We start from the raw sequence: 26,740 nt of genomic DNA on the forward strand, positions 1-26,740 counted from the left end.
CTCTTATGACTTCCTTTGTTATTAGGTAATATAATCAGACCATTGAGCCAAGAATGGCGTTATTGCACTTTGTTCATCTGAATATCTAATAAGTAAAGACACTGAAACTTAGGTTTTGTATAAGGTATTGCCAGTGAAATTGTATCAATATTTTAGTTATTTTGGGGCTGCTTAGTACGGTATACAGCATATGGTAGCCTTCTTTGTTGTCTTTTTTTTTATCATACTAAAGTTTACATAGAGAAAATGTTTTCATTCAAAGAAACGTGAGCTGATTTTTGGAACAAGCATAATTTAAAAAAAAAATTCATAATGGAAATTATTTCAAAATGGCTGTGCAATGATATAAAGTATTTGCCTCAATGTAGCTGTAGAAACAGAAAATGTGAAATGTTACTTTTTCTCAAAAAATATGGAAACAATGAAACTAAAGACTTAATTGTTTAAAATATTTTACTGTACTGTAATTTCCCAATATTCTCTTGCACAAAGAAGTAATAATATAAGGATTTTTTTTTGCCAGATTTAGAATTTTTTTTTTTTTTATTAAAAGTGTATGAGATTTTTCACTAAGTTTCTTCTGTAGATGGGTTATTTGTATTGAATGGATATTTTCTCACAATTAATTTAGGACCTTGGGAATGAGAGAATATGTGGATTTGAACTATAGTTCTATGTTTTTTAAATACTTTATTAAATTCTCTTGGTAAGGATTTGTAAAGTACAATACTGCGTTTAACATTTATTTGCATCATCTGTATTTCTGCTGCAATTTCATCAGGCAAATGGTGGTGTTGATATCGACATTCAAAATAGCATATATGTGGGTGATGCAGCAGGAAGACCTGCTGAAGGGAAGAAGAAGAAAGATTTTTCCAGCAGTGATCGTTTATTTGCTTTGAACATTGGTATTTCCTTTTTTACACCTGAAGAGCATTTCCTAGGTAAATATTTTTGTAATTGCAAACCGTGTTGTTTTATGCTTCTTATTGGTGTTGGGTTTGGTTTCTAAGGGTAGTGTTCATGGCCCATTACTTTTCATGTAATATACTTGTGAGGTTTGGCCTGTAAAACAAGCTTGTTGCATATGCAGATAATGTAACTCTGCATCAATTCCCTCTCCTGAATGTAGAATTATGACTGTTGAATCTCTTGATAAAGATCTAGCTAAAATTGTTGCATGGTGCTAATTATAGGGATGAAGCTGAACCCTAGCAAAACTGTATGCTTGTAAGTACTGTAGGTTAAGGACAGTGGCTTCTCAACATCCAGATCTTTTTATTGACAATGTCTCTTCGATTATATTCAACGAATTTAAAATTCTAGTTGTGATTCTTGATTGTAAATATACTTTTTAGAAACACGGTTTGTTTCTTTCTTCTGAAATTGCACAAAAAAATAAGTTGATAAAATCTATTAAGACTTTTGGTGATCAGTCTATCCCGAGGCAATGTTTTAATTCTTTTATTCTACCATGTTTTCAGTATTGTTCTTCTGTCTAGTCTTCAGCTGCTGACTCTCATCATAATTTATTGGACAAAAACTTGCTGTTTATTACATTTATTATTCATTCATTATCTAGATATTAATCTTTGCCAGCATTGTTCAGTTAGTTCTTTGTACGTGTTGTATGATATTTTCCATAATTCTGACCATCGTTTGCATTAAGATCTTTCCAAACTGTATCATTCCGCATGCAGTACTAGTTATGCACTTAATTGTAATAGTCTTGCCTTTTCAATCATAAAGCTCAATACTGCACATTATTCTAGCAGTTCTATTCCAGTTGTGACTAGATTTTGGAATGATTTTCCTACTGATTAGAATAATTTTCTTATATTCTTGTATATACTGGTTTGTTTATTTCTCTGCGGTATTTATGTACAGCACTGTGCTGCTTTCCCTGTTAGAACTCTTGACACTGTCATAATTATAATGATAATAATAATGCTTTGTAAATTTAAATTTCTGGCATATAATCAAAAGTAGATTATGAAAAATACTGTTTTTTTTTTTTTATTTTGTGCATCAAATTATATAATCTTCCCTTTAATTCAGGCGTGAAAACACAGAAGTTCAACATGCCCGAGTTTGATCCTCGTAATGTGAATGATTCACTGCCCTTGTTTGATCCTCCTTCCACCAAAGTGCCAAAACATAAAGTGGAGGTAAGATTTCAATTACTTTTCTTTTTCAAATTCTGATTTGTTGAGTGATTTGAGGATTCAGTAAATCTATACTATGAAGAAACAATCAATAAATTATTGAGAGAGTGATTACTGTGCATGGTATATATTTGGTACATTACTAAGAATTTTAGGGTGTTTTTATTAGAAGTTAGAGGAGGCAAATCTCTTAACCATCTTTTGTCAGGTCCATGTACTTGCTTTTTTAAATTTTTTTATCAGGTTTAGCATGTCTGCTGAGGAAAATAAATTATATTTTATAGCCTTAAGGAAAAGGGTACAGTTTACCCAAAAGAATATGATCCATATTGACTGTAATGAAGTGTGTTCTTTACATCAGTAATTGCATTGGTGGTGAATGATATCCAGTACATTTAGTGTGTAAAAGTTTTAACAAGAAACAAGATTGCTTTTTTTTTAATAACCATTTGAAGTTTGGCTATAGCATCAGGAAAAGAACTAAAATATATTTTTAATTATTTTTTTCATCAGGTTATAGTATTTGTTGGGTATCCTGGGAGTGGCAAGAGCTTTTTAGCATCAACGCACTTTGCTGGTTTAGGATATGTTCAAGCTAATCGTGATACTATTGGCTCATGGCAGAAATGCATCAGCATCATGGAAAAGTCTGTACAGGTAATATTTTTCTTTAGTGTAGTGGTACTGTATTAGTACAGTACCATGTTGGTGATGACTTTCATTACACCGCCGGCTATATATGTTGTCTTATACGACAATAACACTGTACTGTATGTAAAAATGTCAAGGTTATTGATTTTACATCAGTACTAAAGTTAGGGTTGTTAATTCAACGGCAATTCTGTTGTAGAGGTAAAGTTGTTGATTTGAATTAATATAATTAAATTAGGATTATTTATTTAATATATTTATTAAATTATTATTTTTATTTATTGATGTAACAACAATCCTGTATAACACAAATCACAAAAGAGTAACAAACTGTTTGATTTTAACTGGGCTTTTAAATATTGTGTTGTATTATTTCTATGAAACTCTACTGATGTTCATATTGCTTCTTCTCCAGAAGCCTGGTTTAATTGACACTTACCGGTAAAAAATCTTAAATTTTTCCATTTTCTTTTGCTTCAACATATTCATGCCATTGACAAAGGAATAGAGCCATCTAGCAATAATTGGTAGCAAGCCAGGTTGCAGTATTAGGTTGAATAGTTTTCAGTTTACTCAGTCGACTGGTGACAATCGTTACATGCTGCATGTGGAGATGTCTTTCCCTGGTTTAGTTTACAATTATTTTCTGGAATGTACTCAGGAATTATTTTTGGGAGATCATGTTCCACATTCCGTTTTTATTTTGTGTTGGGGGCAATTCTATGATTTAAATAATCCTTATGAAGAGTGCATTTCACTCTCAGTACCATTAATGCGATGATGGAGATGATATTGACACAATTCCACCTTAAGATACTAAAGTAAGCGTGTTTAAACTATCATTTTAATCTGGGAAATAGCATTTCATATCATTAACACTTTAACATTTTATGTTATTGTAGAAGTTTCAGCCTAGTCATTAGGTTATATCACGTGATCACTCTGGATGACAATGCGTTTTTGTTGGCTTACAAGCTCGGTCACTAGTTCTTCATGGGTTTACTTTACTATGATAATTTCTTACTCATGTTTTTATTACCTTTACAAATCTAGTTGTAAATAAGACATAAACAGTATATTAGATTCTCTGTATTTGCATTTCCATAAATATAGTCAGTGTATATGGAGGAGCCTATAGGTCTACCTACTGAGTCGTCAGCAACCATTGCATGGCTCTGCCTGGTCCTAGCATTGCCCTGTTAGCGAGAGCATTGTCACTGTCCCTTGTTTCTGCCATTCATGATAGGCACTTAAACCTTCTGAAATGCCTTCTTATTCTCTACTTGGTAACTGGTGTCTATGAATAAATTCAGATCAAAACGTCCATATATCCCAACTCTTAGTAAAGTAAGTGTTTTTAAATATGTTTTAGATTTAGGAAATGGCATTTCTTATTGTAGATCCTCTGAGAGTTTTGTCAGTGGTGTGGTATTAGCTCAGCGGTAGGTTATATCAGTTGTTCACTGGATAAACGGGCATTTTGGATCACCTACAAGTTTGGCCTCACGGGTTTACTTTAGTGTAATAATTTCTTTCGTTCAAGTTTTTATTACCATGTGAGTCTGGTTGTTAAAGACTTAAAACACTATATTGGGTTTTTTGTATTTAGTTAAGAATTATAGTTATTTTTCTAATTAATTTCATGAATAATCCTTGGCCATTACATGTGCACAACACTAATTTTTCAGTTGTAAACAAGCTCAATAGTTAGGACTTAGCGCGTTAGAAAGCATACGATAAACTAACTTATCACGATATTTTGGTAGGTTCTGATTCAATATTTTCATCAAAATTTTCAGAGACAGCTATTTCTCAACTATACAGAATATTCCTCTCGATTCCTTAATTTTGTGGTGTATGAGACCAATAACTTCTTTTGGGCTAGCTCAGAAATAAACTTAGCTTTAGATTAAGAGTAATATTTCAGGTATCATTTTACTTTATTTTCAGATTGATATTGCAGGCCAAACCAACTCAGTTACATTCCTATCCTTCAAGATTCAGAGTAACATTTCAGACCCAGTTTCACTCCTATCCTTTAAGATTCAGAGTAACATTTCAGACCCAGTTTCACTCCTATCCTTTAAGATTCAGAGTAACATTTCAGACCCAGTTTCACTCCTATCCTAAATGCTCAAGTGATAACTAGGGAGTAATCTACACAATTCAGTAACGGCCAGAGCTCTGTTAGCTTTAGAGTTGGCTAAACACATAAGCGAATTACAAGCATTATCGATCTAGTAGACTAGGGAACACAATATGATCTAGTCTCTTTGACCTTCCTTCATGGCCAAAAAGGACTTTAAGATTAAGTCTGCCTCAGTTATTTTTCACATCCCGTCACTAACACTGGATGAAGAAAGTTCAGTAGAAAATAGTTCTCTTTGTCCAGTAAGAAATGCACAATTGTATTTAGACAAACTAAAGGTAGTAGAGGTAGTGGGCTGAGCATCCCTAATTACCCTCGAAACAAAATGTTCTGGCATTCCTTGTTAAAAACTCAGTCACAGGCACACAAGGAATTTTTTGTAGATTCCTGTCTGAACATTTTTTAGCAGTATCTCAATGGTGTACCAAGTCGTTCTCAAAAAGTTATCTTGAAAAGGCAATCTACAGTACAGGACTGTATTTTTGATAACAGCAATCTGGAACTACCAAAGTAACCTAGACCAGGGCATTAACCCTTAACTTCATTGCATTACTTTTACTGAAATTTATCCCTTTCTTTCAGTTATTCCCCACCTCCATTAGTGTATGGGAATCAGCAATATGAACATCAGGGGAGATTTTATAATGAATAGAATTTTGGTAATACAATTTCTTTTTCTATATTCACCCGCTGTTCATATACATGCCCACCTCCCCCTCTATCAAGAGGAGCGATAATGTCAACCTAGGCTACCTATAACTTATCACAAGAGGTTACTTTTCTTGTATAACCCTGGATAGGTACGCTCCTCGGACACCCCTTTAAGGGTATACTCGGACGCGAACGACCCCGACGCCAAAAAAAATTCTTGAAAAATCAGTTTTTGCAGTAACCTCCTTTTTTCTTTTGCCAAAAAAAACTTCAATGAATGCTTAAAACAACTGTAAAGATAAATACTACTCATCTGCAGAAAAACTATTTATTATAAATATTTTAAAAAATTAAGTAGAAAAAAAAAAAGACCTGACATAAAAATTCATAAAAAAAAAGTTTATACATATATACACAAATCCTTTTAGGAATTGATTCTTGAATGTTTAGGACACATCTTGATGTATTTTGGATGAAGTCAGACCCATGGAGGTGAAGATCTGAAATGAGAAAAAAAGGGTAACTTTTTTTGGCCAAAAAAAATTGTCCAAATTTCATGAATTTTTTTGGGTACCCAAATGAAATAGGAAGTGGCTAATTTTTTTAGGGAATAAACATATGTTATCCTAAAATAGAAATATGTAAAAAAATCTTCATTATTTTGTAAATTACATTTATATCAGGGGCCATATCTAAAGGTAATTTTTTGAGTACTTAGAAATTTCGTAAAAAAATACATATATTTAATATATAATATGATATTTATGCAGGTAAAAATATACCAAAATATCACAAATTCTATAGGGAACAAGAATATATATAGATAGGGCAGCTTACGCTTCGGATATGTCCACAAAATGGCCGCCAACCACACTGACTCAGACTCCCTAATCTGCCACTTGAAATGTAGGAAGGGTATGTCAATTTCAAGGTGTTATTTACTAATCTAAATATTATTGGATATGCATAAAAATTGTATGGTGGGTTGCTGGATAATTTTCGATTATTTTACGACTATAAAATTAAAATTCTGACCCAAAAAAAAATTTTTTGAAGGGAAATAAAATCGAAAAAAAAAAAAATGTAAAACAATATAATATTTTAGCTAAAAAAATTTGATGATATTCAATCAAAAAAAAGTAAACAAAATTTTCCGACAAATAAACATCTAGAGGAATCATTACTCTGTGATAGTTCCTTAGTACGTAGTAATTTTGAAAGAATTGGGAAAAAACGAAAAAATGGCAATCACCGGAAAATCGAACACATACCTATATATACGCCATATCTGGCTAAAAAAAAAGATAGGCATGGGTAGCCAGATCATCTAGAAACACTTTCCAACACTATAAAAGTATAAGTTTTGCGACACTACTTGCCAATTCCTTACGGTAACATGACTAAGCAAAAAAATGCAAAACAAATAAAAAGGGGCACTCACGGAAAAATGGCTAACATTCTAATATACGGCATTTCAGAAAAAAAAAAATTCAGCCACGTGCTAGGCAAACCATCAGGCACATTTTCCGACAAATAAACATCCAAATGAATAATTACTCTGTGATAGTTCCTTAGTACGTAGTAATTTTGAAAGAAATGGGAAAAAACGAAAAAATGGCAATCACAGGAAAATCGAACACATACCTATATATACGCCATATCTGGCTAAAAAAAGAAGATAGGCATGGGTAGCCAGATCATCTAGAAACACTTTCCAACACTATAAAATTATAAGTTTTGCGACACTACTTGCCAATTCCTTACGGTAACATGACTAAGCAAAAAAATGCAAAACAAATAAAAAGGGGCAATCGTGGAAAAATGGCCATTCTAATATACGGCATTTCAGAAAAAAAAAATTTCAGCCACGTGCTAGGCAAACCATCAAGGCACATTTTCCGACAAATAAACATATAAATGAAATATTACTCTGTGATAGTTCCTTAGTACGTAGTAATTTTGAAAGAAATGGGAAAAAACGAAAAAATGGCAATCACAGGAAAATCGAACACATACTTATATATACGCCATATCTGGCTAAAAAAAAAATAGGGATGGGTAGCCAGATCATCTAGAAACACTTTCCAACACTATAAAAATATAAGTTTTGCGACACTACTTGCTAATTCCTTACGGTAACATGACTAAGCAAAAAAATGCAAAACAAATAAAAAGGGGCACTCGCGGAAAAATGCCCAACATTCTAATATACGGCATCTCAGATAAAAAAAAAAGACATGCACGTGTTAGCCCAACCATCAAGGCACACTTTCTAACACAAACATGAAAAAAAAATCAATAATATACGGCAATTCCTTACTACGTAGTAAATTTTTACAAATATTGAAAAAAAAAAAACAGAAATTGGCAACCGCAGTTAAATACCCAATATACCAATAACTACGTCGTATCTGACAAAAACAAAATCACGCATGGGTAGCCAGATCATCTAGACACACTTTCCAACACTAAAAAAGCAAAAGTTTTACGATACTATTTCGCAATATCTTACGGAAAAATGACTTGGCAAAAAAATGAAAAAAAATGAAAAAGGGACACTCGCGGTAAAATGCCCGACATTCTAATATACGGCATCTCAGATAAAAAAAAAAGACATGCACGTGTTAGCCCAACCATCAAGGCACACTTTCTAACACATAAACATGAAAAAAAAAAGAATAATATACGGCAATTCCTTACTACGTAGTAATTTTTACAAATATTGGAAAAAAAACAGAAATTGGTAACCGCAGTTAAATACCCAATATACCAATAACTACGTCGTATCTGACAAAAACAAAGTCATGCATGGGTAGCCAGATCATCTAGACACACTTTCCAACACTAAACAAGCAAAAGTTTTACGACCCTATTTGGCAATATCTTACAGAAAAATGACTTGGCAAAAAAATGAAAAAAAATGAAAAAGGGGCACTCGCGGTAAAATGGTCCTCGTGGTGATGAACGACATTTTAACTAAAAAAAAAATCATGCACATGGTAGCCAAACAATCCACCAAGACTTTCCACAACTGATAACCTATACAAGTTGCACCATTCTACGACAATTTCATAATACGTAATAACTTTGATAATTATGCAAACTACCTTAGAAGGGTAAACTCGGTCGCGAACGACCCCGACGCGTCTCAGAAATCGGGGAAGGAGTACAGCTACAGCAATGCACATCTGGACACTACTAGAGCGTGTAGGGGAGACACCTCCTGCAGGTCGATCACCCACAAATTCAGTCACGGGGGTGAGTCACGTGAGAAAAACCTGTTTTTTTTTGACGCTCGGGGTCGCAAACGACCCATCGTACCTATCCAGGGTTAAAGATATGTATTTGTTGAAGCGAAAAAAAAAAGGGGAAAATTTTACTGGTAAGCGTTAATTAAACCGGGCTTCTGAAGAAGAAATAGGAACATCAGGTGAGTATGAGAATAATTCAAATTCCATGTTAATAAATAGAAAAAAACAAAATTTGCCTTTTAGTTTTGTTGAGAAAGATGTCCATCACTGTTATGAAAACCTAAGTTTCAACCTAACAATTTGATGTCCGGATTAAATTGCTAATCTGGTCCACTTATTATAATAGTATATTTTGTGTTGAAATTATATTGTCCAATAAATTACATTCATATGTTTTAATGATTTTATGTACTAAACATTAAATTTAATTTTAGTAAACATATTGGTAAAGGATTTATCAATGAACATTATATACTTTGCCATTTACTGTTTAATATTATTATTAGGTTAATTAGGCCATTGAGCTGAAACCCTTTTCTTTTTGAATTAGGCAATTACTGTATATGAAATGTTTTTTTAACAGCACAGGATTGTGTTGTATTTAAAACATTTGGAGATTTGAATTTATGATTTGATTATCAAAATGCAGTTTTATTATTTTCACTGTGCCCCAAATTTTTATCCAAAGTTTTCTTCTTGTACTTAATTTCTTGTAAGGGAGAATTGGAATGTTTAAAATTTAGGATGATACAAGAACTGGTTAATTTTCAGTTATTCAAAGTTAGCAGTAAGTTATCAGTATTGCAATCATTGCTAAGTACAATACTTATTTCAGTTCTTTATGTGAAATTTCAGATCCTTTACTCCAGTTGTAGAATTTATTTTGGCTGCATGTTTGTTGAATAACCTTGTTCTCTTGTTGAGCAGGAAGGAAAAAGTGTGGTTATAGACAACACAAATCCAGACGTGGACAGTAGGCAACGATACATCGCAGCCGCAAAGAAACTTAATGTTCCTATCAGATGTTTTCTCTTTAATGTGTCTAAAGACCAGTGTAGACATAATAATAAGGTATGGTTCACCTTTCATATTTTTGTTAATGAACAAGCATAGTAATTAAGCTAAAAAGAAATATAAAAACAGTACACACATACTTGTTGCATTTAAGCCAAACACTACTACTGGCACCTCCTTCAGATATACGCTACAAGCTGAAGATCATTCTTTGTAGTTGTATAGTTGTGATGGCCATGTCTTAGATTTTTTTGGAAGATAAAGCAAGTTCTTTTTGTATTGACCTTGTCACCATAATGATAGAATAAGTTGTTGTGAGGTGTTGCCAACTTATTTAAAGTTAAGTTTTATTTACAAAAAAAAGGGAGAAAATTGAATAATGCTTCACGCAGTAAACAGTAAATTAGTATGTATACAAAAAACTTTGAACCAGAATCTTATGTAAGAGAGGTCAGATAATAATCTTCTCTCTCTGCTTTCAGTATCGGACCTTCAGCGGTGCAAACCATGAGAACATCAGTGATATGGTCTACAATATGTATAAGTAAGTTCTTGCTGGATTGACTTGGAATATTTACTACCACTAAAGAAGAAAAAAGTTGTTGTTTGTCTATTAGCAGAAACAGAATTTTAATAATTTTTTTTACAGTATTTCTATACTCATATGATGCTCACAGTGCATCTCTCTTGAAGCTTGGTTATACAGTATGGACATTAACCCCTAAAACTAAAAGTTTTCCATTAGCTATTCTTCTAATAGACTTGGGGCTCTAGTAAAGCATTGAGACAATCTAGTGGCTAATGGCAATAATAATGACTTGGGCAAGCTGTACCATCATTGTTTTTCAATCTTGAAGTCAAAACTATTCTCTTGTCCTCTTGATGCCACAAGTCAGTGGAGAGGAGGATGGCCATATATAAGCGAGTATAGATAATGAATTTTATCAAAAATTTTATTTCTATGAAACTCTCCTAATGTTCATACAGTATTACTGATGCCCACACACTAATGGAGGTGGGTCACCATTAAAGGAAATAGGTAGATCATTTGCAGCTTTCAAGTAATAAATTAATTAATACCCTTTACTCCCTTAGTAACAAACTGTTTCGAATTAAAGTTTAAAACTCCAAAAACTCTAGATTGTTTTCCGTATATATTACTTTATCACCTTATTACTTATTTATATAAACCCCACAAAACTAAAGTTTAGAATAAAAAGAAAAAATTGAATTAAACCCAAAAATTATATTAGATCACATCACCACCCAAAGTCCAGCATCCTTGACTAATTAACCAGGAGTGTTAGGCAAATGCTGACTAGGTATGCCATTGAGCTACTGCTAAAACCCTTTCTAAAGATTTCTGCTAAAAATAAGAGCTGCAGCTGCACTTCCAATATGAAACTTAACCTTCAAGTCTTTCATTAGACTTGGATCCAATTGTTTGTGAGCATTCATGACCAAACTTTTAATAAGAAAGAATAATGTATGTTTTAATAGAGGACGTTTTGGAATTCTAATTTCACGAAAAGAAAATAGGAAACATTACTTCTAATGCTTGTAGTCTTGAATTAGGCAAATACTAATGTAAAAATATGCCTATGTGAGATTCATTAAAAGCCCAATCTCCTCTTTTTATTGCTCCCAGAACTGTGGCGTGGGTTTCTATCAAAAACTTTGCGAGAACTGTAAACTTGATTCCAGACATCAAGAAGTGGGTATCCAATCCCCTGACACTTTGCAGGGAAGGACCGTCATAAAATTCTATGATAACATCTACGAGTCCAGTAGACAACTCTCCCGTAACGTCTACTAGAGCGGAATCCTTATGTCCTACCAATGGTACAAAAAAAATTCCTTAAGGAGACAATTCTAAAGTCGTAGAAGCTACTGGCATAAAGGGGAAAACATGGGTACCCCTAAATATTGACCTAAAAGTGTTACTTTGTGTCCCAGTACCCACTTGAGCAATCAACTTATCAATCCTATTTACATATATTACATCACTCAAAGGGAAGAAATCAAGTAATGTTTCTGTGCATCAAACACTGTCCCAGCCAAAGAGGCACATACCTTTTTTCTTCACTTATATTACAAAACACACAATCGCTGCTACAGCCATGGAAACCCTATTTGAAACAGTTTTATTCAAGTCGGATAACTATTCGAAAGTAAGATCCTAATCCTGATGTCCTGCAACTTCTCTTCTATAACATCTAATATCTAATCTAGAAGTATTTAAAAAATGCTTCCCACTTGTCCACATACATCATCTCCAGTATACTATGTCCATTTCTGTCATATTCTTGGAGTACATCCAGACCCCGATATGTACATCAAAGGTCAACGGATCCCATGTTTAAGTGAAGCTAGATTTAGGAATATTTGATTGCAGGCTCACATGGGTTCCGGGTTCCTCACTTGAAAGCCTTAAAAGTAAAATGTATTGATTCTCTTAATCTTTTAAAAGTTTTGTCCCATACACCATGAGGGCAGACTGCAAAACTATTTTAAAGTTATACAAGGCCTTAATTTTTTCTAAAATTAGTTTTGGGTATGGAATATGCTCCTCAGCCACCTCAAGCCAGTTAAATATTTTAGATTCTATACACCATACTGTTATCAGATTGGCTTCAGGAGCCTATAGAACTTTGCCTATTCCAAGCCTCCTTGTAGACGCTGGAGAATTACCGTTCGACCTTTACCAAAAGACTTTCTGTTGTTCAGTACTGCTTTACATTGCAAAGACTTCCTAATTCTTTAGCTTATTTGACTGTAAACCTTGTAAGGCATTATAAATATTTGGAGTTGCACCCAAAATCTCCTCAACCTTATGGTTTTTGAGTTGAACTACTGTATTATTAAACAATCTTGATATACCTAAAAGGTGCTCCCATTTAAGATGTCATCAACCCCTCCATGGAAATTACAAGAGATATCTTTCTGCAAATACTTTATTGGTATAAAAAAGAACTTGACTGATTTAGAAACCAGGATTCTTTTTATGGAACATGTTGAAGAACATGGGGAATTGACTGTATATACTGATGGTTCCAAACCTGATGCTGGTGTTGGATTTGGAGTACATAGTGCTTTTAATTGTTGAGGTGCACTTGCTCTATATCTTCTATAATTTCTGCCAAACGGTGTGACATACTAACCGCCATTGGAAAAAAACAGCATTGGAGGAGAAAGGCAATTTTACCACTTTTAGTGATGCAAGGAGAGTCCTAAAGCTTTAGAAGTTTTTAATTCTAGTAACCCTTTAGTTTCAAAGATTTTATAGAGGTTGCATATTATTGGACTAAGAGGTATAACAGTTCAATTTTGCTCGTTTCTGGTATACGTAGGTGTATCTGGAAATGAGAAGGCAGATTTATTGGCAAAGAATGATGTAGCGGAGTTTCTACCGAGAAGGTATCCTATTCTATGTAATGATTTTTTACCTAGTATTAAGAATTTGTTTTGTAATAATTGGCAACAGCTTTGGTATAGTTTAGTTGGGAACAGTGAGGCATGTGTTGACCAAATGCTACCCTTTTAGCACCATAAGAAATAGATATCTGTTTGAGGCTTGAGATATCTGTTTGAGGCTTGAGATGAGGATAGCAAGTTCATCCTGCCAAGATTCTTGAGCAGGATGTCTTACTGTGGTTATGGTATTTTTAGGTTTATTCGCTATTTAAATTTTATAAGGACATCTTCGCTTATATGGTTTTTAATTGATTATACTGTACTTTTATTTTTTATTTATAACAAACTATATCGGTGTTAGTGACCTTCAATGTCAGGATGCGAGAGAACTATAAATCAATTGATCAGTGTCTAGTAAACCAACTCGCAAATCACACATTTAAAGATTTACTTTTATTAGTATCTATGATGGAATCAAAGGAGATTACATTGTAATCTAAAATGGGATTAGATAATTGATTAGTCTTATATAAGTCAAAAGGGCAGGGTAGTTCAGAATTACTGCATGTAAACAAAGACTTATCAGCCTTCCTTAAAGAAGCTGAAGTATGTTAAGAACTTTTGAAGCTCATAACTATCAAAACTAGACTCATTAGGGGCTGCCCTGCTTTAATCAACTAGTTTTGTCTTCTCTGGATTTTCTCGAATTAAAAGAAAGCTTTTTTTTACGAGTTGTACGTTTTATATAGTTGAGCAACCATATAAATATACTTTTCTATGAGAGGACAATGAGACCTTTGCACTCTCCAATGCTTTTTTTAAATCACTATGCTGACCCTAACACGAGACAGAAAATTTGAATCGTGATTGCACAGAAACAATTTTCGTAGTAACTATTAAGAAATCCAGAAGGCATTTCTAAAAGCAGAAAAAATCCAAATAACCAAACAATCTAGAGTAAGTGGCCTACCAATGAACCTGAGAACTATGTAAAAACTGTGAAGACAAAGACAGTAAAACTTGCTCAAGCCAAGGTTATTGGCATTAGCCACTATGTCTCATTGCCTTACTAGAAACCCAAGTTTATTGAAAGGAAGGAAAATTAATTTTTTTTTTCTAGTTTTAGGGGTAACTTCCAGAGAATAGCAATATGAACATCATGGGAGATTCATAGAAATAATACCCTAAGAACAGGTAAACACAGTATGATGAAACTTCGATAATATATTCATCCGGCAACTTTCTCGAGGATATAAGTTAGGGAGAAATTAGCTGGTGGAAGTTTTGTTGCCTTTTAGACCATCTCGACCCTAAGCTTTGCTTCTCCAAAAGTTAATCATAAATAATATCTACCTTGTTTCATGGAAATCTGTTAACCTTTCTTGAGATTCGCAACCTGCTAAAACAGAAATAGAGAATTTTTTTGTTTTTTAATATACTTCATAAATAATTGCATATTGGTGAAACAGTTGAAGGTAAGGTCTATTTTATTTCAATACAGGAAGATTGAAGGATTTAAGTTTAGCATAGGCAGTATTCAATTTGCCATAATGAGATAATTCCATGTAACGTCAAATTTATTTAAACAAGTAAAAATAATTGTATAAAACTAGAAAAGGCAGGATTTCTAATGTTCACTTTTTAAATTTTCAGATCAAAATATGTTGAACCAACACTAAAAGAAGGCTTTGATGACATTGTAAAGGTTAATTTTGTTCCTAAATTCAGGTCAACCAAAGATGAAAACTTGTACAAGATGTTTTTATTGGAAAAATAACTACAAGATCTACTGTCTGGAAAAGTCAAATGGCTCAGACATATATTTACATTTTACCCATAAATAGTAATTTCTTAAAAACAAACATTTCCTAAGAAATAGGGCAAGAAGCCATCTAGACAGCAACAACTAGTGCCTCATCAAAAAAAAATGCACTCGTGTGAAACACTTCAAGTCTTGAATAAATACATTATGAAAATACTGATGTGCTTTTATAAACCCTTGAGCAAATACGTATTCCTTCTTATTATTATCACTGGGTGAAAACCTTGTTTGAACATCTACATGAAAGAAAATTCATGAGGCAACTTACTCCTATTAATGCAGCATATGGAAGCCTGTCAACAGGGTTCATGAGATCATTCAGTGCAAGCAATTTTTAAATTAAAAAAAAAAATTGAGAAGATACCGACATATACAGTATTTACAAAACCTGAACTTCTAAAGAACCAGCAAAATGAAAATTATAATACTTAACAGATGATTTGAGCAAAGTTGAAAAAAAGGAAGAAAAAAAAAAAAGAATTAATTCTGTTAAAATAAAACTTCAAGTGTGAACTCTTTAAATTGATAATTCAATTTTAAATAGTCTTTCATTTTAAAAATGAATTAAATATTAATGCACTGTTCAAATTTACAAACCATGAAAATACTACAAATTTCAGAAAAAACCTGACGACTTAATCAATGCATTAAAGTAATATCTTTGAAATTTATTCTGTAGAATAACACAAATACATTACTGTATTACTACATACAATTTTCCTTTCAACAGACTGGCCTTCAAGATGAAGAGGATCTATAACTGGTCTTCAGATACTTTTCATAGCTTAGCATCATGTTTCCCTTTTTCATCTCTATGGATCCCACAACATTTATTACAGTCTGGTTATTTCTATCCTATATAGCCTTGGGGCTATTTACAATTTGATAACTAAAGTTCTGTACTTTAGACATAAAACAACAAAACTGGAAATTATGAAACAGTACATCATAATTTTCTACATAAAAAAAAAAAAAATTATAATTCAGTCCACTAAAACAATTATAAAACTAATCACATCTGCAGTTACAGACTGAAAATGTTATGAAAAATTAAAGTCAATTCACGGTATCTAAATTCATGTTTTCATAAATTAATGCACAGTAATTGTAGATTTCGAACAATAAAAAAAAAGTTATTGCTATATTCATACATTTTAAGTAATAAATAAATAATAATGACAAACTATCAACTACTAAAGGCATTTAACTGAAAATGGGCCTGCTAGGCAGTTAACAAATTGCACACTTGGCACTAATCAACCACCCTGAACAGGTACAATACGAGGAAGAAATGGTCAAATTTTGCTATTCACATCAACTGGCTACACCTTGCATTTCATTCTTCATGGACTGAAGACTTATTTAAAATTGATTTTGTACATAATCTTATGGGTGGGATAAACAAACGTTGATAAGATAAACAAACGTTGAAGGGGATAACACTGTCATACTAGGCAGTGGCGGCTCGTGGCTAAAATTAGTGGGAGTGCTGCTCCAGAAAATTTTTAGCCTTTGTATTAATATTGTGTAATAGGAAACTAATTGGTATAAGAAAATATATTCAGAAACTTGATAGAAGCTTAAAAACCAAATTCAAACATTCTTACTGTTCAAACTTGATTTATTCATTTAAAAGTGGAACCAAAATAGTTTTAATTTGCATGAAAAGATCAATTATTTAATCTTGATCTCTGGATGACAGACAAGGAAATTTTTCTCCATTGAAAGCGCTGTAAGTGAATTTAGCCTTAACAAATCTTATCATAGTACTTCTTAGTAAAGTTTTTATTGTTTCCAATGCTGAAAAGCACCGTTTTGCTTCATATGTACTGTTGTCAAGAGAACCAAAAAAAAGGTAAAAGAACCGAAAAAATTAATAAAAAATAATAGCGGGGAGTACAATAATAACCTAATTCTATACTTTATCACATTCAAGATTATGGTACACTGTTGTCTAGCGCAACACATGTCAAGTAAAAGAATACAACTACCTTTCACCAACACTCCAATGTGGGCAGTCTTGTCACTGAAGGAGCCACAGTGCTCTCTCTACCTCTCAGCCTTACATGCGGTTGCGTATGCGCACATGCGCATAACAGCAAAACGCCATGCAGCTGGAACTGTGAAGTGCGCAGTTCCATAAAGGGATTTTTGTCTTTTCATTAACGGAAGGATGGCTACCGACATTAAGCTTAAGGACTATATATTGTACAAGCATTAAAGAAAAAATAATAATATTAAATGTTATCAATAACAAAGGAAAATATGGAGAGTTGCAGATTCACAGAGCTTATAAATGAGCCGCCACATACTAAGACCAATACATTACTTAAAAATGGGATTTTGAATATCGTATAGATTAAGATTCCAAAAACAGTACCCCTAGGGTCCCTAGGGATGAAATTGACTAATAATGCAACAAAAAACCAAACCTAAAACAGTTTAATTGAAAACAATAATGTGCAACATCAGTTGACTGATGAATCAGGAATGCTTGGCTTAGACTACAATCATTACCAATGCAGCAGTTTTCAAAATGGAAGTCTCAAAACCACTGCATCTTCAAACCCTTACAACTAAGTCACACAAAAAACAAACCTATTATATCAATCCAATATGACATTTATTTTCAGGTCACATTAAATCACAAAACTTAAGACCATATGGAACATTTCTTAAAGGTATATTTCATAACTGAATAGCATAGCCTTCACGGTTACAAGAGCATGAAATTGGTACGAGTTTATCAAATGGATTAGTGTGGATAAAAAGGTGAATATTTTGGAGGGTGCATGGCTGTTAATCTGAAACTAGAACATTACAAATCCTGTAATGTGATGTAACTCAAAAGAAGCTACTCAAGATTACAAGATATTCATTATTCCTTTACTTTTATTTTTGATACAGCATAAATTTCATTTTGTAAGAATAAATGCAAAAATAAATACTTAGACTTTAATTTACTGATTTATCATTCTCAATTATTGCATTCCAATCTTCCAAAAATATACTATCCAATAATGAGTTTTAAGATCTGCAATTAATGCTAACAGTCTTGCCTTTTTATTTTATATGGCTCAATACTACACAGTATTCTAAAATTCTCATTCTGGCTGCGGCTAAAGAGTGGAATGGTATTCCCGATAAAATCGTTGAATGCGCGGAACTTCAAAATTTCCTATTTGACGGTAAAACTTTTCTGTTGGACAGTCTGACAGAAGTCTTTTTTCAAAGTTTATATGTTATTCATAATAAAAATACTAATAAAATTTTTTTATGAATTTCCAGTCTAAAGTAACAATTTGATTAGTACTGTACAGTCCTGTACGATGGACAACAAAAATAAGACTTAATAAAGCAGGGCTCTCATATTGGAGGGACTTTAAAAGTGAAATGCAAAATTTATTGGTAAACGTGACTGCACTTAATAACCACCATCTAAAGACCTATGCAAATCTGTATAAAGCACAAAATGATACTGGTCCCAGTACCTGCCCTTCGTCGTAAATTCCATAATCCCTTCCCACTATGAATGTGTAAATCATTGCTTTTGAAATAAATTAAGCCATTTCAACTATTATAAATTTATGTAACATCCAACCATTGTTGCTCTTGTTCTAAAATTAAGACTCAAGAGCTTGGTATCAACCTTTAAAAAGTTAATTAGGGCACCACAGAAGTAAAAGATTTGTTATTTGATATTTACAGGAATAGTTACTACTAATATTTCAGTAAGGACAAAAAGACTATCTGTCTTTGCTATAAAATGGAACCTGTTCACAGCAATTTCAATAAAAAATACACTAGCTACTCTAGGGTTCAAGTTGGTTTCTTATACATAGTGGACATGGGTAGCTATTGTTCTAAAGACATTAATATAGTAATAAGTATATGCAGATAAAAAATGTTATTTCTGGCACCAAATACAGGAAATGGGATACATTTCCTCTAACTTACCACCTTATAATGTTATAATATTTTTTAAGGTATTTATACTTGGGGCTTATATTTATTGCCTAGTATCTTAATTTAATAACAGTTTGAGATCCAATTTACTGAAAATGTGGTCTCTTTAAAGACAAATCTGAAGCACAGTATTTACTTAAGAAAATTCCAATAAACTTTTCTAGCAACAAACGGCCTTAATCTGTCTTTGAACAGACATTTACTTAAACTTCAATGAAGAAGATACTTGAAGGCACATTTAAAAAGGTATTTTCATAAAGATTTACAAAAGATAATTCTTTAATAAAATTGCTCAATTAATGCCAAACTAACTTGTCCTCAAAGTTCATCAGAGACCAATTAACTCTTGAATGGTGCCAAGTAAACAACTCTTAAAATATGGAGGGAAACTTTTATAATTCAACAATGAATCTGATTTGCATAAATGCTTTCTTCTTTTAAATACAGTATGCAATAGCATTCTCAAAGCCATTCAAATAATTACCCGATGTCTTAAAATATTCAACTGCAGACTTAATTCGTGTGAGATTGTCAAGCTTTGTCCAAATGCAGTTTTAACTTTTAAAAAGTAAAAGTAATAACATGAAAATGAATCATGATCCCCTTGGGTCCCTTTCAATATAAAAAATTAATTAAGAAGAATTTTTCAATGCTAAAAAAAAAAAATCCCTTGAGATATCATATCAATAATCCCTTTTCATTTTAACTAAAGTTAAAATTCCTTTTGTCCAGTGACTAGACTAGACACCTAAAATATAAGAGCTAGAATAACACTAAGAAATAAAATTAAAAATAAATTACAAAATTAGAAAATTTTAAAAGTAATTTGTATTGTTCCTAGCTATAAAAACCTTAGTCCTTAAAATAGATAACTTCAGCGCCGGAACGGATGTTGAATCATGAAAAAAGTAGCTATGGTATTTATCAACATGTAGGAGAGGGGGAGCCAAAGGACTCAGAGAAGTCTAAAGGGCCTTGAATCAGGCAAGTAGTTGGCTCCACTCACCTCCTTGCTGTTATGTACCGTAACTACCTTGTTTACAATTCAGCGGCTGTAGCTTGCGCTGAAGTAGTCACCTATTTAAAGGACGATAGGTTTGTATTCACATAGGATCAAATATTCCACACATAGGTATAAGTACACAAACCATTTACAGGCATAAAATTGACCACTCAGCAGAGAGACTCCCTACTAGCTATTTTCTGCTTGTAATAATCTGGATGTTTTACCTTTATGTGGGCCTGGAGATTACGTTTTCGTTTTATGGTCATATTGCACACGGGACAGGGTAGCCTCAAATCCGCACCATTGTGCTCCAAGAGATGCTCGGCTAAAACTTCACGTCTGGTGAAAGCTCTAGAGCAAATATGGCAAACATAAGGACGGAAGTGGGCAAGATGGTGTCGTTTTAATATGGCAGCTTTTGCAAAGCACTTATGACATATAGGACATGAAAATGGTCGGCCATCATTGGATCCCATTTCCTGTAAAAAGAAATAGGTTTTGAAAGAAAGTCAGTAAGGGTCTGTCAAAGTTATCAAATACTGTACTCATATTACTCTAATGATGACAACAAAACTTCAATGATTTTAAATCAATTACTACCCTTAAAACTTTAAATGATGACAGTATAACAAATCATATTGGAATATGATTCACCAAAGAAAAACCATGAAAATGTTATTTTCATTAGTAAAATAAATTTTTGAATATACTTACCCGATGATCATGTAGCTGTCAACTCTGTTGCCCGACAGAAATCTACGGTCGGGATACGCCAGCGATCGCTATACAGGTGGAGGTGTACACAACAGCGCCATCTGTGGTCAGGTACTCCAGTACTTCTTGTCAACACCACCTCAATTTTTTCCTCGGTCCACTGGTTCTCTATGGGGAGGAAGGGTGGGTCAATTAAATCATGATCATTGGGTAAGTATATTCAAAAATTTATTTTACTAATGAAAATAACATTTTTCAATATTAATCTTACCCGATGATCATGTAGCTGATTCACACCCAGGGTGGTGGGTGGAGACCAGCATACATGTTAACAAAGAAGCTAAGTATCCCGTATTTCATTTTATTAGTTATTCAAAAATAACATAAAATAAATAAGTACCTGGTAAGGAAGACGACTTGAACCATTACTCTGCCTTTATTAAGTACGTCTTCCTTACTGAGCGTAGCGGTCCTCTTAGGATGCTGAACGACTCTTAGGTGCTGAAGTGTAAAGGGCTGCAACCCATACTAAAGGACCTCATCACAACCTTTAACCTCGGCGCTTCTCAAGAAAGAATTGACCACCCGCCAAATCAACAAGGATGTGGAAGGCTTCTTAGCCGACCGTACAACCCATAAAAAGTATTCAAGAGAAAGGTTAAAAAGGTTATGGGATTATGGGAATGTAGTGGCTGAGCCCCCGCCTACTACTGCATTCGTTGCTACGAATGGTCCCAGGGTGTAGCAGTTCTCGTAAAGAGACTGGACATCTTTGAGATAGAATGATGCGAACACTGACTTGCTTCTCCAATAGGTTGCATCCATAACACTCTGCAGAGAACGGTTCTGTTTGAAGGCCACTGAAGTAGCCACAGCTCTCACTTCATGTGTCCTTACCTTCAGCAAAGCAAGGTCTTTTTCCTTCAGATGAGAATGTGCTTCCCTAATCAGAAGCCTGATTTAGTAAGAAACTGAGTTCTTAGACCTTGGAAGAGAAGGCTTCTTGATAGCACACCATAAGGCTTCTGATTGTCCTCGTAAAGGTTATGACCTTTTTAGATAGTACCTAAGAGCTCTAACTGGGCAAAGTACTCTCTCCAGTTCGTTCCCCACCAAGTTGGACAGGCTTGGGATCTCGAACGACTTAGGCCAAGGACGTGAAGGAAGCTCGTTTTAGCAAAAAACCGAGCTGCAAGGAACATGTAGCCGTTTCAGATGTGAAAACTATGTTCCTGCTGAAGGCGTGGATCTCACTGACTCTTTTAGCTGTTGTCAAGCACACGAGGAAAAGAGTTTTTAATGTGAGGTCCTTAAAAGTGGCTGATTGGAGAGGTTCAAATCTTGATGACATAAGGAACCTTAGGACCACGTCTAGATTCCAGCCTGGAGTGGACAACCGACGTTCCTTTGAGGTCTCAAAAGACCTAAGGAGGTCCTGTAGATCTTTGTTGGTGGAAAGATCCAAGCCTCTGTGGCGGAAAACCGCTGCCAACATACTTCTGTAACCCTTGATCGTAGGAGCTGAAAGGGATCTTACGTTCCTTAGATGTAACAGGAAGTCAGCAATCTGGGTTACAGTGGTACTGGTTGAGGAAACTGCATTGGCCTTGTACCAGCTTCGGAAGACTTCCCCTTTAGACTGATAGACTCTGAGAGTGGATGTCCTCCTTGCTCTGGCAATCGCTCTGGCTGCCTCCTTCGAAAAGCCCCTAGCTCTTGAGAGTCTTTCGAAAGTCTGAAGGCAGTCAGACGAAGAGCGTGGAGGTCTGGGTGTACCTTCTTTACGTGAGGTTGACGTAGAAGGTCCACTCCTAGAGGAAGAGTCCTGGGAATGTCGACCAGCCATTGCAGTACCTCTATGAACCATTCTCTCGCGGGCCAGAGCGGAGCCAACCAACGTCAGCCGTGTCCCTTTGCGAGAGGCGAACTTCTGAAGTACCCTGTTGACAATCTTGAACGGCGGAAATGCATACAGGTCGAGATGGGACCAATCCCGCAGAAAAGCATCCACGTGAACTGCTGCTGGGTCTGGAATCGGAGAACAATACAACGGGAGCCTCTAGGTTATCGAGGTAGCGAACAGATCTATGGTTGGCTGACCCCACAGGGCCCAAAGTCTGCTGCAAACATTCTTGTGAAGGGTCCACTCTGTGGGGATGACCTGACCCTTCCGGCTGAGGCGATCTGCCATGACATTCATATCGCCCTGAATGAACCTCGTTACCAGCGTGAGCTTTCGATCTTTTGACCAGATGAGGAGGTCCCTTGCGATCTAGAACAACTTCCACGAATGAGTCCCTCCCTGCTTGGAGATGTAAGCCAAGGCTGTGGTGATGTCAGAGTCCACCTCCACCACCTTGTTAAGCTGGAGGGACTTGAAGTTTATCAAGGCCAGATGAACCGCCAACAGCTCCTTGCAATTGATGTGAAGTGTCCTTTGCTCATGATTCCATGTTCCCGAGCATTCCTGTCCGTCCAAAGTCGCACCCCAGCCCGTGTCTGATGCGTCCGAGAAGAGACGGCGGTCGGGTTTCTGAACAGCCAAAGGTAGAGTTCCTTGAGAAGAAAGCTGTTCTTTCACCACGTTAGAGTAGACCTCCTCTCTTCGGAAACAGGAACTGAGACCGTCTCTAGCGTCATGTCCTTTATCCAGTGAGCAGCTAGATGATACTGAAGGGGGCGGAGGTGGAGTCTCCCTAACTCGATGAACAGGGCCAGCGATGAAAGTGTCCCTGTTAGACTCATCCACTACCTGACTGAGCATCGGTTCCTTCTCAGCATGCTCTGGATGCATTCTAGGGCTTGGTAGATCCTTGGGGCCGACGGAAAAGCCCGAAAAGCTCGACTCTGAAGCTCCATACCCAGGTAGACAATGGTCTGGGATGGGACGAGCTGGGACTCCTCTAATTTGACCAGGAGGCCCAGTTCCTTGGTCAGATCCATAGTCCATCTGAGAATCTCCAGACAGCGACGACTTGTGGGAGCTCTTAAAAGCCAGTCGTCTGACGGAGCCGGACACAAGATCATGGTACTGCTGCACAGTCTGTGAACTGTCAACCATGGGGAAGCGAGGAAGTACAGCGACAACCCGAAACTGTCTAGACTGACTGGGTAGTACAGACAACTCCTTATCGGGTTGCTGAGGTTGCCGCACTGCGTCACAACAAGTCACTTCTGCTGGTTGTTGAACGTCTTCCCAGTGACACACTGACTCCGTAAACAAAAAATCCTCTAACAAGGACTAAGCTTGGACTGCATGTCTTGCAACAAAGCTCAAGGTCTATGGGAGCAGGTGTGGCAACAGACGGGGTTAGCGACTGAAGCGGAACCATTACCCTCCCTGGAAGCATGTTATGCTTAAATAAAAGTCCATAGGAGGCTAAGCAGCTTAAGGCTCCTCTCCAAATGACAGAGTCCTCAAGGGAATATCAGAAGGAGGGAGAATAGCACTTTCTCATCTACAGGAACCATATCCGAGAAAAGCTAAGTTCTCTCAGTGAGGGTTTCACTGGTGCAAAAGCAGCAGACCAGAAGGCAACGTTATGAAACTGCTTGACAGTCTTGTGAGTTGGCAACAACCAAAGATGTGTGACTGAGGAGCATGCGGTAAGGTATGCAGAGCATGCTGTAAGGTATGCAGAGCATGCTGTAAGGTATGCACATGCTGTAAGGTATGCAGAGCATGCTGTAAGGTATGCAGAGCATGCTGTATGTAGAGCATGCTGTAAGGTATGCAGAGCATGTTGCATGGCATGCGGCTTATGCTGCATGGGATGAGGCTCATGCTGCATGGGATGAGGCTCATGCTGCATGGAATGAGGCTCATGCTGCATGGGATGAGGCTCATGCTGCAAGGGATGAGGCTCATGCCGCATGGGTTGAGGAGGATGCCGCATAGTATGAGGCTCCTGCCTCATGGGTTGAGGAGGTTGCCGCATAGCATGAGGCTCCTGCCTCATGGTTTGAGGAGGATGCCGCATAGCATGAGGCTCCTCATAGCATGAGGCTCCTGCCTCATGGGTTGAGGAGGATGCCGCATAGCATGAGGCTCCTGCCTCATGGGTTGAGGAGGATGCCGCATAGCATGAGGCTCCTGCCTCATGGGTTGAGGAGGATGCCGCATAGCATGAGGCTCCTGCCTCATGGGTAGAGGAGGTTGCCGCATAGCATGAGGCTCCTGCCTCATGGGTTGAGGAGGATGCCGCATAGCATGAGGCTCCTGCCTCATGGGTTGAGGAGGATGCCGCATAGCATGAGGCTCCTGCCTCATGGGTTGAGGAGGATGCCGCATAGCATGAGGCTCCTGCCTCATGGGTTGAGGAGGATGCCGCATAGCATGAGGCTCCTGCCTCATGGGTAGAGGAGGTTGCCGCATAGCATGAGGCTCCTGCCTCATGGGTTGAGGAGGATGCCGCATAGCATGAGGCTCCTCATAGCATGAGGCTACTGCCTCATGGGTAGAGGAGGTTGCCGCAAGCATGAGGCTACTGCCTCATGGGTAGAGGAGGTTGCCGCAAGCATGAGGCTCCTGCCTCATGGGTTGAGGAGGTTGCCTCATAGTGCTGGAACCCGGCAACTCCCGATGCGGCAACTCACGCATGAAAGCAGGAGGCGCAGCAAGAACATGCGTCTGGCAGGGTGGACTGCGCATCGGAGGTGGAGCTCTCACAGGTGGAGGGTGGGAGCAGGCAGCCGCAGTATCTGCTGAGCGCACAACCTCGGCGGGTTGTAGGTTAACAGGCTACATTGTCAACCTTGCAGCATGATACTCCTGTATGAAGGAGCAAGCTGAGACTGTATAGTCTGCAGCATGGACCACTAGGGTCTATGAAAGACAACAACAAACGGAGCTACTGTCCGTTGAGACTGAGGGTCTAAAACAGCTGGTGCGGCAACAGACGGAGTTACTGCCTGTTGCGGTACCACCTTGCCTCTCTGGGAGGTGTGCAGTTGTCGTACTGCAGCAAGTCCGAACTGACCCAGTGGCAGTGGCTACACCTAGGAGTTGGACTTGCGCGGAAGGGACCGACTTGCACTTAAAAGCTGCAAGATTTGGTCCATGGTTTCTGCGAGAAACCTCTTCCGCAGACGAGGAATAAATGGGCTCTCTCGTCTTTGTGTGGGTGGGGTGATCACGTCGGCTACGTGAGTTGGGTACACCCGAAACCACGGAGGGAAACGTCTGTTCGTCGATCAAGGCCTGATGAACCCATAAGTCCTTCGACGTTACTTCTCCCCTGGGCTTGGGAGCTTGTAAGAGGTCCCAGACTAGGCGAACAACTGGCACGAACAGACGAACCCTCGAACGCAACACTGTAACACTTTGCGCTTATCACTTTATCACTTTTGATTTTCTGTTTGCACTTATTTCACTGAACTCGAAACTTTAAGTGGTTTGTACCTGAAACACGCAATTCTATCCTTCATTAAAAGTTAGTAATTGCGAAAACAGTATTACAATGTAACAGAAAAACATAATGAAAGATAAATAATTCAGTGGCTGGAAAAGAGACTAAACACTAGATCAAATAAACTACGTTTAAAATCTCTCACCGCATAAAGCCTGGGAACAAGAATAAAACTCTAGAAACGTTTACCTTCTTCCCCTAAAGAGACTAGGGAGAAGAGCAAAAACGATAACAACGTTACCCGCTTGAACGAAACGTTTATCCTCCTCTCTTTCCCTCCGTCTCTATCTCTCTCTCTCTCTCTTGACTTAGAACCTGAGAGATGAGCCCAATTATATATATCGTTAAAACATATTATTGTTAAAGGAAAAAAACTGAAAGATTTCCCAAATAAAAAGTTCCTTTATTAGAATTAAAACCATTTAAGCTAAGAAAGAATGAACAAAACGCTAGAATCGGTTTACTCTTACTGCAACGTGAAACCGTGAATACTCTCTCTCTATCGTAACGATAGAGCGCAAGTTGAACG

The 26,740-nt window shown here is 36.4% G+C and overlaps 2 protein-coding genes across 3 annotated transcripts in view; one reads left to right on the forward strand and one right to left on the reverse strand.

Moving 5' to 3' along the window:
• Positions 1 to 745: 745 nt before the first annotated feature.
• Positions 746 to 15,224, forward strand: LOC137653992 (bifunctional polynucleotide phosphatase/kinase-like; the record flags this gene model as incomplete). The annotated part of the gene is made up of 6 exons (XM_068387626.1): positions 746 to 944; positions 2,059 to 2,168; positions 2,679 to 2,822; positions 9,795 to 9,938; positions 10,364 to 10,425; positions 14,949 to 15,224. Coding segments are annotated over 6 exons (783 nt in total), but the record flags the coding sequence as incomplete, so codon positions are not given.
• The window catches only part of LOC137654636 (longitudinals lacking protein, isoforms H/M/V-like), a 46,863-nt gene continuing 35,163 nt past the window's right edge, over positions 15,041 to 26,740 (reverse strand). For both annotated transcript variants that reach the window (XM_068388438.1, XM_068388440.1), the window contains exon 5: positions 15,041 to 20,568. In XM_068388438.1, coding sequence (XP_068244539.1) covers positions 20,257 to 20,568 — 312 coding nt within the window. In that variant the 3' untranslated portion in view covers positions 15,041 to 20,256. The remainder of the gene's footprint in view (positions 20,569 to 26,740) is intronic.

This window comes from Palaemon carinicauda, chromosome 15, assembly GCF_036898095.1.
Source record: "Palaemon carinicauda isolate YSFRI2023 chromosome 15, ASM3689809v2, whole genome shotgun sequence".
In the NCBI taxonomy this organism is placed as follows: domain Eukaryota; kingdom Metazoa; phylum Arthropoda; class Malacostraca; order Decapoda; family Palaemonidae; genus Palaemon; species Palaemon carinicauda.